The sequence below is a fragment of the Mesocricetus auratus genome, unplaced genomic scaffold (genome assembly GCF_017639785.1).
Source record: "Mesocricetus auratus isolate SY011 unplaced genomic scaffold, BCM_Maur_2.0 Super-Scaffold_100009, whole genome shotgun sequence".
Classification (NCBI taxonomy): Eukaryota; Metazoa; Chordata; class Mammalia; order Rodentia; family Cricetidae; genus Mesocricetus; species Mesocricetus auratus.
In genome coordinates this window covers 86,499,777-86,519,449 of record NW_024429193.1, presented here as the reverse complement: position 1 = coordinate 86,519,449, position 19,673 = coordinate 86,499,777, and the positions used below count along the sequence as shown (strand labels likewise).

The 19,673-nt window shown below is 40.1% G+C and overlaps 1 protein-coding gene across 1 annotated transcript; it reads right to left on the bottom strand.

Annotated features, from left to right (window-relative positions):
- Window positions 1-2,033: 2,033 nt before the first annotated feature.
- Window positions 2,034-3,459, bottom strand: LOC106022484 (early nodulin-75-like). The gene is made up of 2 exons (XM_013124965.1): window positions 3,426-3,459; window positions 2,034-2,617 (listed from the first exon to the last, which is right to left on the bottom strand). The coding sequence occupies exons 1-2, from the start codon at window positions 3,457-3,459 to the stop codon at window positions 2,034-2,036; spliced, it is 618 nt and encodes a 205-aa protein (XP_012980419.1).
- Between the last annotated feature and the right edge of the window lie 16,214 nt (window positions 3,460-19,673).

The window sequence follows — 19,673 nt, the reverse complement described above, 5'->3', positions numbered from 1 at the left end:
CTAAGTCCTCTTTTGTGGGTATTTCTAATTTTGGGGAAACTGAATGTAGTTTTTTGTTGTTTGTTTATGAGTAAAATTGGGTGTGTTCAAGGAACAGTTAATTCAAGAGGAAGACTTCCTAGAGGAGGAGGAGGTGGGTCCTGAAGGACTATGCTAGAAAAAGAAGCTGCAACTGAGTCATAGGCAGGGGAGGGGTGTTCGGATGAGCAGAAGGGAGGCCCTGCACAGTGTACTTCAGCAGCAATGACCAGATCCACTTGAGGGCTCCTGGAGGAACTGGGTAAGTGAGCAGGGGAGAACCTCTTTCTGGAGAGTCTTGAACACCAGGAGAAGCAGACTGATCTTGATTGGTGTTTTTAAAAACAAAAACTTGAGAATGCCAGAACTTTCATGATTGGCTTTGGTACTTTTATAGGAAGGTAATGAAGGCAGGGGGAATGGGTAGAGAGAGTCCTGAGTGTCCCACTTTTGTTTTACATACTGTTAAGTACATGTATTGTTTCTTTAAGAAGGCTCCAGGTGCTAAAAATAAGTGCAGAAACCAGTGCTGCAGTCAATGGAAAGACAGAGTTTCTAGTACATCCAGGGCGCAGTTATCCCGGCTTGGATACGGGAAGGAAGCCACGCAGGCCTTGATTGCGGCTTTTCATGCTTACATCTTTCCGGCTCACTCCTGGAGACTTCAGTCAAGGACTTGGTGCTCCAAGACAGCAGATGATCTCAAAGCCAGCTATGTTCGACTTTGGGTGGCACTGCCTGGCCTTCGTGATGTCAAATCCATCTTTCTAATGGGGTTTTGCTTAGTTCAACACTGACATTTGTTTGCATTCCCTTAACACAAGGCTGGTCAGGAGGAGGAGTGGGAAGAGAGTAAAAGGAATGAAGAGGAGGCCCGTTGTCTTGAAAGTTGGTTTGGAGCATGGAATTAAACACACATCATTTGCTCTGTGGACCATCTGCTCACGGGTAGTTACCATCAGCCAGGGTCTAGAAAACTGACCATTCCCTTGACAAGCTCTTGTGGTAGGGCTGCTCCAAATAAATATATTTACAAGTGGCTGACTTTAAAATTCATGAGTGTAGGACTGAATGTCTCACCTCCATGTTGCAATTTTCTGTTTCTGGTGACTGGCTTTGTTGTGTGAAAACAAGAAACAAGCAAATGACAACAGAACATTTAATGTGCTGATCAAAGGAAGTCCTAGATTATGTGGCCTGTTAAGCAGCCATTTATCTTTCATAATGTAGGTAATGGGCTCATGCTGTCCTATTAGTAGGTATGAGGTATAGCTATGAAGGCATTCGAAGAAACCCATCCTGCCTAAGGCATTACATCACATGGTCTGGGCAGAAATGTGTACCTAAGGTAGAGACAGAGATAGAGCAGCATGAAAAGAAAGGATTTCCTTCCTTTCTTTATCTGACATCTGCAGGATCCCCAGTTTCTTAGGGCTCTCTCTCTCTCTCTCTCTCTCTCTCTCTTTCTCTCTCTCTGTGTGTGTGTGTGTGTGTGTGTCCCTCCCTCTCTCATTTACACACACACACACACAGCACAGTGACAATGCAGTCCTTCACATGACATACTTTGAAGATGTTTCCACTTCAGTACATAAAGCCTCCTTATTTTTCTGAAAAATCCAAATAGTATACATGAATGGACTAGGTTTGTTTTTCTTCTAAACCAGCTTCCGGCAGACAGACATCTGGGCCGTCTCCATTTCTTTCCCTTTACAACCAGTGTGAAAGGATGCTTTTGTGACTAGTGTAAGTCTTCATTTCCTAGAAGAATTCTTAGGACACAACTGTTTTAATACAATGAGTTAGTACACAAAAGATTTTCGTTCATATCAAATTTGTTTTTCTTATTATTTTGTGTGTGATAATGAGACATGCACACAGCGTGCCATGTCAATTGGATTTTCTGTTTCAAAATAGTCCTAAGGCTTTGTCATGTGACCAAAACCCACATGTGCTTTTCATCTGAGGCTTAGCCCTTCCCAACCACACTTGCTGTGCCTCACAGACATATGGAACTATTGCACTGGAGTGGGGATGGCTGCACTGGAGTGGGGGTGGCTGCACTGGAGTGGGGACCACTGCACTGGAGTGGGGGATGGCTGCACTGGAGTAGGGACTGCTGCACTGGAGTGGGGGATGGCTGCACTGGAGTGGGGACTGCTGCACTGGAGTGGGGGTGGCTGCACTGGAGTGGGGACCGCTGCACTGGAGTGGGGGATGGCTGCACTGGAGTGGGGACCGCTGCACTGGAGTGGGGGATGGCTGCACTGGGGTGGGGACCACTGCACTGGAGTAGGGGACGGCTGCACTGGAGTGGGGACCGCTGCACTGGAGTGGGGGATGGCTGCACTGGAGTGGGGGCGGCTGCACTGGAGTGGGGGTGGCTGCACTGGAGTGGGGGACGGCTTCACTGGAGTGGGGGTGGCTGCACTGGAGTGGGGGCGGCTGCACTGGAGTGGGGGCGGCTGCACTGGAGTGGGGGCGGCTGCACTGGAGTGGGGATGGCTGCACTGGAGTGGGGGCAGCTGCACTGGAGCGGGGGCGGCTGCACTGGAGTGGGGGACTGGTACACTGGGGTGGGTGACTGCTGCAAAGGCAGCTAAGGAAATGAACTGATGGTATATTTAGTCTGTGTTTTTTAATAAATTATTTGCTAAGTTAAACGCACCTGAGTGGTAGCCCCTTCAAGCACACTGTATGTGACTAGATCAGAGACCATATAACCCAACAGTAGCTGACTGACATCAACAGCTATTTCTCTGATGGAGCAGGGATAACTGGCTAACTTTTGCTGCAGAAAGAAAGAAGCCCAAGTTTCAGGACCCACAGCTGCTTCTCCACTCACCTTTCAGACACACAGTATCAGGTGTGTATAAGTCAGATGTTTATATGTACAGTATGGCTATGTCTTCTTTGTCACTGATGTTCATATATAATATTCTGTACTATTGTTTTTTGGTTTGTGTTAAAATGGTATTCCTATGTAACACTTTCTGTATGGTACACAATCTGTAGCTTAAGTTGGTTCCAAAATCATGGAAATTCTCCTGTTTTCGCCTACCAAGTTCTAGAATTACAGATATGTACCACCAGGGTTTCACTAAGATTGCCAAGCTGGCCTTGAACTTGAAATCTTCTTGACTTATTTCCTGAGTAGCCAGAATTAGAAACTTGTACCATGAGGAATGGTTTCATTATTATTTTTAAAGCATTAGGAAAAATACTCTCATTAATTTTCCTGCTGAGATTTGTGTATAAGCCTATTATAGTTAGGATTAAGCCTAACTGCCTGAGACAACAAAACCCAACAACATTAGATTATATTGCATACCATTCGCACACTTTCCTCCACATGTTCCACAGCTGTTTTAGAAGATGCACGATGAGAAGGCAGTCTTCCAGATTACCTCCATTGTCCTTGCATTTGACCCCTGGTGGCATGACATAATGTGGATATCCAACATGACCGGTAGAGGAGGAGAGAGGCACACTCAAAGAGTGGAGTGTGAGTGTTTGCCTTTTACTTTGACACAAGGTCCGTCTGGGTAAGGGATGCTGAATGTACCAAAGAAATTAGTGGTTGCACTACTCTGCAGTAAGAAAAACTGGATGAGTATTTATTTATAGCTTTAGCCACATATACCACTTAGACATCTTAATGAGTATTGACAACACCACCGGGGTGACACATCACAAGCTCAGTTGCTTTCAAAGGCAAACAAATGCCTTGAATGTTATATCTGTACATCCAAGTATGCAGTATAGTCTTTCCATATACTACAGGGTGTTAGAATTCCAGCCCTCCTGGACAGTATATTGGTGCAGTGGTAGCTAGTTCATGCAAACCCTCTATTCATACAGTGCCCCCAATGGTGGTAACAGCAGGTTCTCTGTGTTCTCGGGAGGTATGGGGTGGAAGGCTTTGCTAATCTTCTGCATTCTATTGCTCAGACAGCTGCACATGCTAATGAACAGCTTTCCATACTTTGAATTACAGCAGAAACTCTACTGAAATAAGCTTCATTTAGGAAAGCCTGGGCCATTGTCAAAATTTGTTAAAGTGCATTTTTTAAAAATATTAGCATCTTTTAGTAAACACACTATGTCTTTGGAAGTCTGGAATCAAGTAAGCAAACCATGCATTCATTTGAGTCCCTGGCTCATTTTCCTACTTTTTTGATTTGCAAAGAAATAATTTTATTGATGTTTTTCCTTAGCAGGTGGAAATAATAATAGAATCATGCAAGACAGGAAAGAGTTGCTAGGCAACTCTTTTCAGTATTTAAAAAATTCCAAACCCTCCTTTTAAATATCAGAAAGATTAGTTATCTTGATTTGACTTTTAGTGAACCTATGCAGTTTACAAGAGTTGTACTTCCATGGTCCTGTTTCTTACTCTGTAATAGCTTTCACCAGTGATGGCACACTCTTCAAAGACAGTTTTAAACCTGGGTCATGCTAGCTGTGGGATGCATCAAATAGAGTTAAAAATGCTTGATCCTCTTTCAGTTATAGCTTTGTAAGCTGGAGATCTATTGACAGGAGAAAACTTAAGTGCCATTTTCTATGCCCTTAGTGCTAAAAGTATTTCTATGTGAGTCTTAGTTACTTCAGAAAAGCCACTTCATTGTAGGCACTGGATTGCAATGTCACTTTGATATAAACTCCCTTAGCCTCCTACCCCCATCCTGCAAAAAGATAAATAAAGTTAATTGATTTGCCATGAATGAGTTTAAGAATTTTGAAACACTGCTGGTCATTGCACAAAGGGCAGCCGTTTGCGCCTGGGGCATTGGCACGGATTTATTAGGTCTAGTGCTGCCTGAAGTCTGCAGGGTGGTTACCTATGGTTACAGACATCTTTCATTCAGTGGGAAAGTTGAAAGACCTCCTCAAACTGGCCACTGGCTGTGATATCCGTAGAGGCCCACAAGGAACATGAAACAGTCTTTTGGCATTCCTGGTATGCTTCCATCATCATGGCTGCTTTCCACGGGTCATTATAAACGACACCTAGCAACCAGACCTGCTGCTGAAAGGCATGTGTTTAATTCATGTCCAGATGCTAGAGATGCAGGAGTCATTACTCTCTTCACACAGTGTCATTGAATTCTGAAAGGGACAATATTGGTATTTCCTAATTTGGCCGGTAGTCTTGAACCAAGTAAGGACTGACAAAGTTTTCCATTGACCCATGGTGATTTTCCTTATGCTGTGCCATTTAAAGAATCCTCTGCTGACATTCTGGCTGTCCAGAATCCCCAGCACAGTATTCTGTCATTTGAATGTAAGAATTACTGGGATCATCTCCTGAGATACTTGTGCCTTTATAAAGCTTTATTGCAGCAGGCTTTCTTTGGGCCACCAACCAACTCCCAAATCATGACATCAAGACTTATTATTAGTTATGAATGCTTGGCCTTATCATGCTTCTCTTACTAGCTCTTTTAACAGATTTAACCTGTTTGCCTTCATCTGTGCTTTGCCTTGAGGCATTTTACCTTTCTTTCATTCTAAATGTCCTACTCCATGGCTGACTGGCTAGCTCCAGGTGTCTCCCTCCCTTTCTCCCTCATTTCTTCTCTTCTGCCCCCTCTTGTCTCAACTACAGTCTTTTATCTACTTAGGCTCTCTGCCTGCCAACCCCACCTATCTATTGGCTGTTCAGATTTTTATTAGACCAATCATGTTCCTTAGGCAGGCAAAGTGAAAGAGGAGTAACAAATCTTTACATAATTAAACAAATGCAACATAAACAAATGTGACATATTTTTACATAGTTAAAGTAATATTTCACATTTCCCCCTTTTGTCTAAATAAGAAATGTTTTAATTTTAATATAGTAATAGGGTAAGACTTTATATAATAAGAACAATTATCAAATAAGAATTACATTTACAATATCCAGTCTACTTGTATTTGCCAAATTCAGAGAAAATATTCCATTATTTATCTTACCTTAGTGATTGCAAAGCTCTGTACCTTATTTGCCTCCTTTTGTAGCTAAGGAAAACTGTAACTATAACTATCTAGTCTTCAGTTTCATCAAAGATCCCAGGAAGATATAATATTACCTGAATAAACAGGAAGTGCATTGCAAGACATTTTCAAAGCTATAGAAATGACAGAGACATCTGGCTGCCTGGACAGTCACCTAACATTCCTCTACAATGTTGGGACATCCATCTTTAGGCTTCAGACCTAGAATATCTAGCAGACTTTTCTATGAAGCAGGAATTTTGAAGGACTGTCCCACCTTGTCTTGGAAAAGTTTGGCAGTCTTTTTCATTTGTATCCTGCATATCCAGTTTGTACAGCATACTGTCAGCAGCCTCTTACCCTAATGGCTAGCTTTACCACAATGAAAGCAAACTCAATATGGAAGTTCTTCAAGGTCCTACATCCTTTTATGAGGTAGATTAATGCTTCCAGGAGCAGACATGCCTCCCTGTCATGAAAAGCCTTAGGTTATTAAACATTATAAATGACATACTGTATAGATTTCTGAAGCATTTGAAGGACATTTGTTGATCTATCTATCATCTATCTATCTAATATCTGTTTAACCTTAGAACATACCTAATATGACTACAAATTTGATTATTATATATGAACAACTACTAACCTGAATTCATTAACTATACATTACATTTTAAATGAGCTACATAAGCACAATACCTCAAACAAGAGTAGAAACATACACATAGTATAACAAAAATAACTTTAAATTTGTATCAATATACCAAAATCCATCCATATTTGAGGTTAATAGTTGTTTTTTTAGCCTATATTCCTATATCTCCCCCTAACAAAATGACAAACATCCAAAACCCACCAAATGACCAAAAACCACCCATACTAACCCTTGGGAATGTGGGCATTCTGTTCTCTAGACTGATTCCTGTTGTCTGAGAGTGACAACATCTTTAGGGGACCCTGAGCAAAATTATATAATGGTCAAGTCCTGGGGAAACTAGTTGTAACATTTGTTGTTCAGTCTCAGAACTGTTCCCATGCAGAGGGATCAGTATATACATCACGTGTCTTGTAGTTTTTCCTGGTTTATTTCTTTATGTCTGTAGCCAAGTTTTCCGGGAGGTCTCCCCTGATCAAACCTAATCTCTGTTAACCTTGAAGGAGTCCATAGTCTTTTATTTCCTGTGGAATAATCTCTTCCTCAACATAATACATTCTCTGACTTCCATTTTAAGGTTAAGATATCCCTAAAGTATTCATAATGGTTTAATTCAGCAATCCCTTTCACAATCCAGTGTATCTCAGCAGTTGTCATTCACCCATCAACATTCAAGACAACAGCACACAGGATCCAGACTCCCTGAGTATTTCCCACCTTTACATGGCTCTTTTCTACTGTGTTACCTTACTCTCCCCTTAAAGAATTGGTTATTTTTGAACTGTTTATTTCTTTTTTTTCTTTCTTAAGCCTATGCACACTATAACCTGTTGAGAAGTTTTTATTTTCTGGGCCTGTCTTTACTGTGTGTCTCTAGTCTTTTCTGATCATATAAACCAAACCTTAAACTGATCAATGACAGCTAGACCCTCCACTATGGCTCTGGCAGCTGGCTCTGCTCCCTCCTTATCTCCATAAGAGCCTGGCCCTTAAAGCATTTAACTGGGAGCTGCATTTAACAGACCCAGCTCTAGGAAGCAAAGGCTTTTACTTAGCATAAAGTGAACTTTTATTTTGTTTATACTTAACTGCTGGCTACTCAAGTGCTCAATGTGTGGCAGACCCTCTTAAAGGAGCCACACATTATTTGGGGGGGGGCTACCAACCAGCTCCTAAATCATGACACTGAGACTATTAGTTATAAATTCTTGGCCTTATTTTATGCTTGTCTCACTAGCTCTTATAGCTTAATTTAACCTGTTTTTCTTCAATCCACATTTTGCTTTGAGCCTTTTACCTTTCTTTCATTCTATATGTCATACTCTGTGTCCGGCTGGTTGGTAACTGGCTGCCTGGCTGGCCTCTGGCATCTCTATTTCTCCCTCATTTCACTCTCTCTCTCTCTGTATTCTTTCTGTCCTCCAGCCCCACCTATATCTCTGTTGCCTATCTACATACCATTCAGCTTTTTATTAAACCAACTAGGTACCTTAGGGCAGGCAAGGATAAACAGCAACACTCTTTACATAATTAAACAAAGGCAGCAAAAACAAATGTAACACATCTTTATGTTGTTAGACAAATGCAGCATAAAAAATGCAACACACCTTTACATAGTTAAAGTAATATTCCACAGCACTTTGAGTCAGGAGTTCCATAGCAACCCTTTCAAGGCAGGGCAGAAGGACTTATTCTTGGTTTCTGATAAGGAAGACAGGTCATCTGCAGGTGCAGTTCAGCTTGGATCTGTGAACTTCCTACCCTCAGCAGGGCTGATCTGACCAAGGTATGATTCACATTTCTGTGCTGTGTCTCTCAGTGGATTCTAAGAGATAGGCTTCTTGGCACTGTACATAGAAATTATCAGAGGTAGAAACTGCACTTAACTCACCTAAGCTACTGAATATCTTTATCCTATAATCCTGTAGAGACTGGATCCTCTGCTTTTGTATTGAGGTAACAAATGGGAGTGTGGCTTCCTTACCACTCCCAGCGATAGTCAGCAATAGCTAGGCAGCCAGAAAGTAGAGCAAAACACAAACCCATGGCATAACTCCACCAGACTACATTAGAAGATGTAATTCCAACCAGGATGAGTCAGAGACATCAAAACAAACAGCTAAATTCTCATTGGGTTGCATTGGGTTAAAATGCCATTTCTAAGTAACCTTTGAATTTCAGCTGTGGAATTCAATTACATATTTAGAAGCAGGAAATAGGTCTCATCTGGGATGATCACTCCCATGTAAATTAATTTGACTAATTTAGATGGTTTTAAAGACTTCAAAGGGCATTTGAATTCAGTTTTGTCCACATTACTATTCTGAAATGAAGATTGTAGCCAATAATCCCTGTGATAAGGACTTGGACTATGGAGCACAGAGGCTGTGAGCCTAGGCTCTCCTATTTCCTTGATACGGTATCTGGCTCCAAAGCCTTAGCTGTGGGTTCCTCTCAAGAATCCCATTTTAAAAAGAGTGAAGTCATCCACCGTTTTAGTCTCATCTAATATTAGCTTTCCAGTCCTAGCTAATTAAGGTGCAGTATTTTGTTTAGTAATTCTCCTAGGCATGATTATTTTTAAATAACTTTTCTGGTGTCTCCTTTGCTTGTGGGAAGTTTTGTCTCCTTTATTTAATCTTTATCAGCTAGTAATTTAATAACCAGCCAATTCTTTATATTTTGTTAATCACACTTTTATTTTTAAAGTCAGTATTCTTGGAAATCAGTAGATGAACAAATATGGACAATGTTTAGTTGAATTATAAATTAAAGAAGTGTAATACTATTAAATATTAAAACTATTAAATATCAGTCCCTCATGAAATTAGTCAACATCTCTATCTCTGTCTCTGTCTGTTCATATGTCCACATATTTCTCTGGTCATTGCATAGTCATCTGCTGTCTGTGGATTCCACATAGACAAAAAAGTACTTTTTAGCTGCACATGTATTGAATATGTACAGAATAATTATCTTGTCATCATTTCTTAACCAATACAACATAATGTCTATTTACATAACATTTGCATTGTATGAGTACTATTGGTAATTTGAAGCTGACTTAAAGTATTCAGGAGGGGTTGATTTGTAACTCAGTTGGTAATGTAGTTAGCATGCATAAAGCCCTGAGTTTGCCAGCTAACACAACATAAACCGATGTGGTAGCATGATCTTATAATCCAAACAGTCAGGGGGATCAAGAAGTTCAAGGTCAGTCCCTACTATACAGCAAGTTCAAAGCTAGCCTTCAATACACAAGATCCTGATTTTTAAAATAGTTATCTCAGCATTTGAACACAGGTGATTTGTAAGTGTTATGCTTTGTTAAGTAAAAGAGGAGCATCTGTGGTTGTTTGTATCCCAGGTGTTTTAGGACCAGTCCCCTATGGATGCTGACTGATAATGATAGAGATAAATGATGATTGATAGATAAATAGGTAATAGACAGATGATAGATAGTAGGTAGATAGATGATAAATAGATAGCAGATAGTAAATAGAGCATTCTAGAAGGTTCCCTATAGGATAATGTTCTGATCTCCTTTTCCCCAGCTGGTTGAGATATTCTGAGAACTGTGGGACTTCTGGGTTGCGAGGGTAGCTGTGACAAGTCAATTATTAAGGGCAAGTCTTTGCCATTTATAGCCTGACCCCAGCTCTCGGTGCTCTCTATTTGGTGTGCTCCTGGAGACTGGTGGGTCCCAGCCATGGATATGGGTTAGCATCCTATGAGAAGACACTGATGCCCCTATTCTCAAGAGAAGTGAGTCTGAACTCCTGGGACTGTGCCTTGGGCCTCAGGTGTTTTGAAAAATAAACTGGATATGAAAAACAGCTATCAACTTGATGTTTCTAAAACTGGTTTTATAATGGTCAAAATATGATACAGCTAAAAATGTTCATGAGTAGGTGCTTGGCTTCATAAATCATGGTATATTTCCATAATGGCATAGCTGTGGAAGTTAAGCAAACATGGAAAAATGTTTGTCATTTAAATCAGGTTTAAAAAATACATAAAAGCTGTATTATGACCATGAAACAAGTATACCTACTAAAATCAGCACAAGGAAATAAACCAGAACAATAAATGCCATATTACCAGAATAAGATTATATATTGTGTCTTTTTCATTTCCAAATTTCTACAACTATTTAAATGCACAATGCACATATATGTGCTTAACATCAAGTTATTCTCTGATTTTCTTCAGGTACTGTAGTTTTCTCCTGGTTCAAAGTAAAAGCTGTAGAATCTCTCATTTTCTGCAGTTCCTAATTGCAGCTTTTCTTGAATGACAGCACATGTCCTCTGCACTGCAGGGGCTGCTCAGATATTTTCTGAGAGATGCTAATTACCTCACAGATGACACAAAAAGAACTTAAAGGTTCCATTTAGGCAGGGAACAGCCAAAGGAAGGTAGCGGAACTGTTCCTGTTTTTTTTGTTTTTTGTTCTTGTTTTTGTTTTTTTTTATGATGAGTGATGAGCATATCAACGAAGCCCATTGCTATTCACCATGCCTGCAACATCTAAAGAATTTACAAGAGAAGCCAGTAGTAACTCGCTGTTTTCTGAGCTGGGTCCCCTGAGGAGCTAAGACTTAGTTCTGCACGTTGCTATGTAAGATGTAGCAGATCAACTTCCATGACTGGGAATATAATTTCATGAGACTGCTCACTCTAGTTGCAATAGATCTGGGAATCAGACCTCCAGTCTTGCTTTAAAGACTCTATCTGACATAATGCCTCCTCCATCTTTGATGACAGAGGGCAGCCTTTAAATAATATACGGAATTTAGACTAGAGAAAATGTGTATATGTTGTCCCCTGAAATTTTTAAGTGTCTCTGAAGACTATATAGTAAGTCTACAAAAATTGTACCAACTGGGGCTGAAGAGATGTCTTGGGGGTTAATGTCACTCACTGCTCCTCCAGAGGACCAAGATAGTATCCAGCACCAACAGGAGGGCTCACAACCTTCTAAAACCCCATTTCCAGAGATTCCAACACCATTCTTATGGCTCCCTCAGGTACTGCATACACATGGTGTATATACACATGCAGAGAGAACACTCATATCTAAAATAAAAATAAAAATTTATGCTAAACATTTGTATAGTTTATTGCCAAAGCTATTCATATAATAATGTTCAGATGAGTTGTCTTTAGAATTCAAAATGTGTATTTCCAATATCATCAACCAAAGCATCCTCTATATTTTTGGAGGGTATATTTTCTATTTATCATTGTTGTATATAATAATAACACATTTATGTCTTATAAATTCCTTTGCTGGCTTCTCTTTCTTTTATTCTATCCTTTCTTTCCATGTTTCTCTTACTATGGGAATTTGCCCCCTTCATGTAATAATTTTCCTGTATTTTCCTCATTACTTTTACTCTCCTCAGCTAAGTATGATAGAAAACTCAAGATGTTTTTTCCACACTCTGAAGATATTTCCCACTGTTTTTCATTTTATTTTGCTGATAAGTTTCCTGTCACCTTCTTGTCATTCCATGTGGGAAATTCTTCTTGTCCTCACACCGTTCTTCTTCCTGAATCTTCTACAATTTGACAACTGTATGTGTGAATGCATATTAAATGTGATTCATTTGTGGCTTCTTTGACTGAAGACTTATGCTTTTTTCTTATCCTAGAAAATCCTAAGTAATTACTCTTCCTGAAACATCCCTGTAGTTCCTACATGTGTCCTTGTCTTCTCTCATGATTCTCGTGATTTCATTTTTCTTCAAAGTCTTCCCCATTTAAGCTTTTACTTCATTCTTGTCTCATTAATTTTCAGTCTACTGAGACTTCTAAAAAAAATTCATGATTTTTTTTCCATTTTTGTAACTTTAAGTGCTGTTGTTGTTTAATAACTATTTGATCTAGTTTCACGTTTTCTTGTTTTTGATTCCTATGTCTTATGGAGCTCTTTTCTTGATTTCTGTAGAGGTCTTAAATAAGAGGTAAATTTTTCAATACTCAAATATTTCTCTATCAATGAATATAAAATCTGTTTATTGAAATGTATATTTTGTAGCTTATAAAAGCATATTAGAAATAATAAACAGTGTAATTATGCAGTAAAATTTTACCCATTTTATAGTAATAAATTACTATTATGTTCCTATAATAAATATTGACTTTGTTTTATTCTTTGCTCTCATAACGAGTGATCTGTATCCCTAAGTGGACAGTTATGTGCCTTATCCATAGTTATTCAAATGTGACGTACTGAAATGTACCCATGAGCTTATTAGTCATCATTTGTTAATTCTCAAAATCATGAAAATATGGAATACTGTGTGTACTGCTTTGCAGTTTCTTGTCGTGGCACATGAGGCTTGTGTGGACACAGACCACAAATTCTTGTGCCTACCTCATTCTGTGTATGTCTAAGCCTACCTCAAGAGAACATATTCAAGTAGAATTGCCAGGTTGCAAATGTGGAGCAGTGTCAGTTTCCTAGATATTGCCAAGTTGCTATCCAAGAGATCGTACTGATTCATATTCCATCCTACCAAAAATGTGGCATTTGCATTTTCACATTGAATGGGTATTCACGTTGCTGCTTTTGTTCTTTCTTTCTCAATGTTTCCAATAACATTTTTTTCATACAATATATTTTGATCATGTTTTTCCAATCTCCCAACTCCTCCCCATCTCAATACCCATCCAACTTTGACCCCCTCCCTCAAAAAAAAGAAAACCAAGAAGAAACAAAAACAAAAAAGCAAGAAACAAGCAAATAAACAAAAATATCATAAAAATTAAAATAAAAATAAATAGGCAGCTGCCTGGCGGTGGTGGTGCATGCCTTTAATCCCAGCACTTGGGAGGCAGAGGCACGCAGATTTCGAGACCAGCCTGGTCTACAAGAGCTAGTTTCAGGACAACCTCCAAAAACACAGAGAAACCCTGCCTCGAAAAACCAAAATAAATAAATAAATAGGCAAAGAACCAATTAAACGAAGTACCCAAACAAAGCAAAAGTAAGTAAAACATTTATAAAGTATTGTTAAGTTCATTTGTGTTGGCCAACTATTCCTGGGAATAGGACTTGTCCTGGACTGTGGTTCCTACACTCACTGACACTCCTTTGGAGAAAATTGATTTTCTCTTTGCCAGCAGTTATCAGTTGCAGATAGCTTCTTGGCTAGGGGTCTCACCCTCGTGTCCACTTTCCCCTATCAGTTCTGGGACCCCATCGGCTTGAACCTGTGCAGATTTTACGCATGTGTCTTTGGGGCTGTGTTCAGAACCAGCCCAAGAGCCCAGGGTCTGACCCTGAGTGGGGGGAGTGTGGATCAGGAAAGTTCTAGCTACCAGAGTCATCTTGTCATTTCAGGAGGGCTCTCCGTCCAAACTAGAGACACCAGTTAATTCAAGCATCCTCTTAAATAGCTTTTCAAGAGCAGGAACAGGCAGAAGACATCTATTACCATGTATATAGGGCTGACTAGGAAACACTTCTTTTAACCCTAGAGATAATCCCAGAATGCAGTACCTCAGACCTCCAGTAACACAGTCTCAGGAGTCTAGAGATAGTCTCACTGGCCCCTAGGCAAGTTCCACTAGCCCCCATGATGGGTGGGGGGGGTGGCTAGGTCTATTGTTATGCAAACTAGAACCCATTCTCCACTGTGGCCAGGCCATCTGGAGGTAACCAGATGACATCTAAAAGACATTAGGAGATTCAAGCTCCTGGAATTGAGCTGAGGCCTATACCGAAATATCATATTCAGCCCTGACATTTAGAATGATCAGTCTTCTTAATATTGGCCATTTTAATTGGTGTATATATTTCCCTAATGACTCATTAATTACATTGAACATCTTTTCATGTACTCATTTTGTCATTCATTTAAGACCCTTAGTGATGCTTCTGATCAAATCTTTGGCCAATTTTAACTAATTTGCTTATCTTAATTCTCAGTTGTAGGAGTTCTTTATACATTCAGTTTTAAAGACTCCAATGTTTGATTAATAAATATCAAACTCATCATACTATTTTTAGTATTTATTTAAAAGGAATAGTAGATTTTGAAATGACTTAGAAATATAAGTAAAATTTAAATTTTAATAATAGCCTTATTTCCTACCATGGGGCATAATATTAAATTTATTTTACCTATATTTAAAAGTGAAAAGAGGCAGTTGAAGTTAATTTTAGTAATGTAATTTATATTTTAATGAACTGTATAAAATTTATACCATTTCAACACATATTCAATATAAAAGTTAATTAGATATTTTACTTTCTTTCAGTCATACACTGAAATCAATTTAAAACTGCATCAGTTTAAAAGCTTTAAGTGTAAGGCTTGAAGAGATGGCCTAGTAGATAAGCATACTGGCTGATCTTCCAGAGGACCCAAATTCAGTTCCCAACACCCACAGAGTGACTTTCAACCACCTGTAACTTCAGCTTCAGGGGATCTAGTGCCCTGATACTTGCAGTATACATGCCCGTAAACAAACACGCACATATGTAAATAAAAATAATCTTATAAAAGTAGTATGCACATGTCACCATCTGCATTTCAAGAGCTCGGTAGCTACCCCAGGTAAGATGGCAACATCACTTTGAATAATGCAGTTCTTGAGGAAGGACAAACCATTCCAATTGGATAATCTCCTGCAGTACGTGCAGCATTGTACCAAACAATGATAAACCATATGAGAAGCAACTGTGTACCCAGAAAATATCAAAAAGCAATTTCAACTTTGGAAACAAGTTTTCCTGAAGCACAGTTGGGTAGTTAATTATAGTTTTGTGTTTATCACACACTATAACATGGATCTTGGGGTCAAAGATTCCAGTAAACATAGCAAAACTTAAATTCTTAAAAAAAGAAAAAATTAAAACATTAAACAGAAAGCAGTAGGGGAGATTCTAAGCTAGAAAGTCCACAGTAAGTTTCTTGCTGTCAGCTAAAGCATTATTGTTTAGCAATGTTTTTGCTTAATTATCAAAATCAGTAGGGTTCCTTTAGCATTTTCTTCCTGAGTGTCGTTATCACAAAATTCCCATGCAAAATAGAAAAATCCAGATGTATCCTCTACTCAACATTCTCTGTGTTAAAATGTGCTGCATTGGGGTGGTGGGGAAGTTCAGCTGACAGTACCAAATCCTGATGAAGATGTGGAGCATCTGAGACCCCGGGAACCACTTGTGGGAAGAGGCAATGCCCAGTTGCTCTACGATGCTGTGCAGTTTCTAAAAGGGAAGTAAGTTCACAACTTTACCAGGGTTAACATGTATTTAGCACATGGCCCAGTGCAGGTGAGGCAGGCTTTCTGCTTGCATCCTTTCCAGCCTTGGAATGAGTCTGAGGCACACCTGAGCTCGTTCCAAGACTGTGTGTCATTAAGGCTGTGACTCTTAATGCAGCTCAACTTCTCATCATCTTTGGTGGTCAAGGGACACATTTTTCAACAATGGGTGACACAGAAATGCCTAGGCCAGCATTTGGGTGAATGAAGCTCTTTAGTTTCTCTAGCACTAGGTGAAGACCTATGCCTCAGTAGAACTGAATCATTTCTTGACGTACACCAACCTAGTTCTAGTGTAGACCTTGGTGCCCACCTGAGAATACAACTTTTTGAGGCTTTAAGATCAAGCCCTAACCAGCTTGAGGTCATCTTGAGTGGAGAAGGGACCCCTATCATGCCACCACCCAACATATGCAATATAGGGTGGTGCAAATTCCATTTGCTGAGAGTCTAACAGGGCACTAAGCATATGTCTTAGATGCTGGAAGCTAATCCTGACCAGATCCTAACACTGCCACACCCAAGCTGGCTTATGGACGGAGCCTCTGGAACAGTACTAACATGAGGGAAGGCATGGCTACCACAATCTATGAGACTGCCATGCCAGCAAGAGTCACCCGAAGTCTTGGTTCATGCCCACCTCAGCCACAGACAGCCCATAATGGTGGGTTAAATGACTCTATCACGTGTGCTTGGCATGTGCTTTTCCTGAAAGTGTAGGCTCCAGTAGGGCCTGCAAAGTCCTACTGAGGGAAAAAAGCAAGATAAAATCTTGGCATGCCTGAGTTTATATTGAATCAATCTTATTGGCTTCCTTAGGTTTTAGATCTGATTCCTGATTGACTTAGGGTTTCTATTGCTGTGAAGAGACACCATGACCATGGCAGTTCTTATAAAGTAAAATATTTAATTGAGGTGGCAACTTAAAATTTCAGAGGTTTAGTCCATTGTCATCATGACAGGGAGCATTGTGCCATGCAGGCAGACATGATGCTGGCTACATCTTGATCAGAAGGCAATTGAAGTACACTGTGCCACCAGGTAGTATCTTGAGCATATGAAGCCTCAAACCTTGCCCCTAAAAGTGGCACACTTACTCCAGCAAGGCCATACCAACATATTAATATAGTGCTCTATGAGTTTATGGCAGCCAATTACAGTCACGCAATGCACTGCTCAAGTACTTGTCAATCACTTAAGGAACACTCATTTAAAACTGATCATTTATTTGCCTCTCCAAGGTTGATATGGTAACCAACTGATCATAATCCACCAGCTTTATATCACCATTATGGCATGTAGAATTTTCTGTTCATGATCCTAAACTTGAATAAGAACTAAATCACTGTTCTAACTCCTTCTTACCTTTCAAATTCAAAGTCATGATTCCCTGTGGTCACACTGGATTCCAGGAATATCAAGTCTGCTTATAAATATCTTATAAGAAGAGCTAAAACTGTGACAATCTTAGTCCAGGTAACAGCTACTTTCTCTTCTCACTGACAAGATGCTACATCTGGTCCTTAGAGAATAGCCAACCACACCATGACTTGTCTGAGACTGCCAGCTCAGCAAGTCCCTGGCCCTTGCCTTTGTTCCTCCTTTATATAACCTCAAAAGTGCTTTGAGGGAGATAGTCACGACGCTGCTGTCTTCTCCTCCATGTGGTGGCACTGACAGTTCCTTCTCCCAAATCATTGCTGATGTTTTCTGTCTAGTCATTATGGATAGACGGTTTGACCTGGTCTCTGAGGATTCCCAGACCCAAGCCTCTGCCCTGTGAGTCTTATAATAACAGTTCTGCCCTAATGTTGTGCTATCGTGGCAAGCTGTGTGTTCAGGGTGTGGCATTTGTGGCCATAGATATAATATAGGATCCTGGGTCTAGCCTACCCACACTGCCTCTACCAGGACCAGGTAAAGTTCCATAGTGTTTGACCATGATGTATTACTGGTGATTGTTTTCTGGGTAGACCCTGTTCCAGGGTTGTAGGGGCAGACTGCTATTTCCAGACATGTATAGTTTTATCTGAACAACATACGTTAGCACTGTATTGGGGTCAAACTTACTTTACCATTTTCTGTTTAGTTTTCTTCATTACAAAATTGGGAGAGGCTGAGGATATATTTCAGTGGTAGAGTATTTCCCTAGCATGCATTTAGCCCTGCACCCAATCTCCAGTATCAGAAACATGTCTGGAGAGAACATGGGAGTGTGTGTGTGTGTGTGTGTGTGTGTGTGTGTGTGTGTGTGTGTGTGTGATACATAAAGCCATCTATAATCTTCCAAACAGCCACATCAAGACAGGTACACTGCAACATTCAATGCATTTGTTTGCAGACTTTTTGTGAGATGTGTATTTTTTGTTTTATTCTGTTTTCAGTCCTGGAGATTGAAGCCAGGGCCTCCCACGTGCTACATAAGCATCCGGTCACTGAGATACATCTCCAGCCTTTTAAAACGTTCTGTTGGAAATAGCATCTTACTAAGTTGCCCAGAACAGCCTTGAGCTTGCAACCTTCCTGTCTCAGTCCTTGACTTTAGTGCTGAGATCACAAGTCTATATATCACCAGGCCTAGTTAGACTTTTAGTTTGATAATTTTAGTTGCCGAGTTGTATGTGTGTGTTTCTGCACCTGAGCTTTTTGCTCAGTGCGTTAACAAAAATCTCAATGAAATCCATGTTCTCCTGGATCAGCATCTATTGCTAGCCTTTCCTCTTCCCTTCATTGCTACGCTTCCTCAAAAGCAATCTCCAGATCTTCAGTTTTCCAGGCCATTAAAATCTGGCATCATCTTTCCTATTCATGCAATCTGATTGGAATGAAAACCCACATGGTCCAGTGGTCATGTGTTCATCCTCCCTCTGCTTTTTTGCCTCTTTAGATTTCCTTTTTCTGTGACTACCTACTTTCTTTCATGCAGTGTGCAGTCCATTTCACAGACTTCATAGGTGTCCTACCATTTCTTAAACACTCGGTTGTAGCACGAATAATAAAAATGCAGAGACGGATACTAAGGTTCAAGGTGAGGATCAGAAAAGCAAAGCAGCCAAGTCTCACCTCTACCAAGGCTGGGGCAGTCCTGTCCTCAATATGGCTGGAGACTAATTGCCCGAATACAGCATGAGACACTGTGCTACTATCTTATATACCTCTCTAGTGCTGGGTTTAAAGGCATGGGATCCTAAATGCAGAGATCACTTTTGTGTGAGCTCTGTTTCTCTTTTAGACTGATTCACTCTTGTGTAGACCAGGGTAGCTTTGAACTCACAGAGATCCATCTGCCTTTGTCTCCTGAGTCCTGGGATTAAAGGCATGCACCATCACTGCCCAGCTTCTATGGGTAATACTGTGGCTGATCAGGATTAAATGTTTGAGCCAACACTGCCTGGCTTCTATGGCTGTAGCCAGCTTTGCATTCTGATCTTCAGGCAACCTTTATTAGATCACAAACAATATGTCACCTCACTCAGTTTTTGGTCTATGGTTCTCCTCCTAGGCAGGGTGTCTTAGCCACTGACTTTCATGTATATTCTTGATGACTTATAAATCTTTCTCTCCAAATCTACTCTGGACTTTGATCTTGTTATTTCATGGTGGATGGAGATGTATTCCTGAGGTCTATTCGAATGCAGCGAGCCTAATTAGACTCTTCATTGCCACAAGTGTCTCCATTTTTGACTTTACCCATAATGTTCCTTGAGTTAATGACTATGTGATTAGGAACTCTCTATTTGCA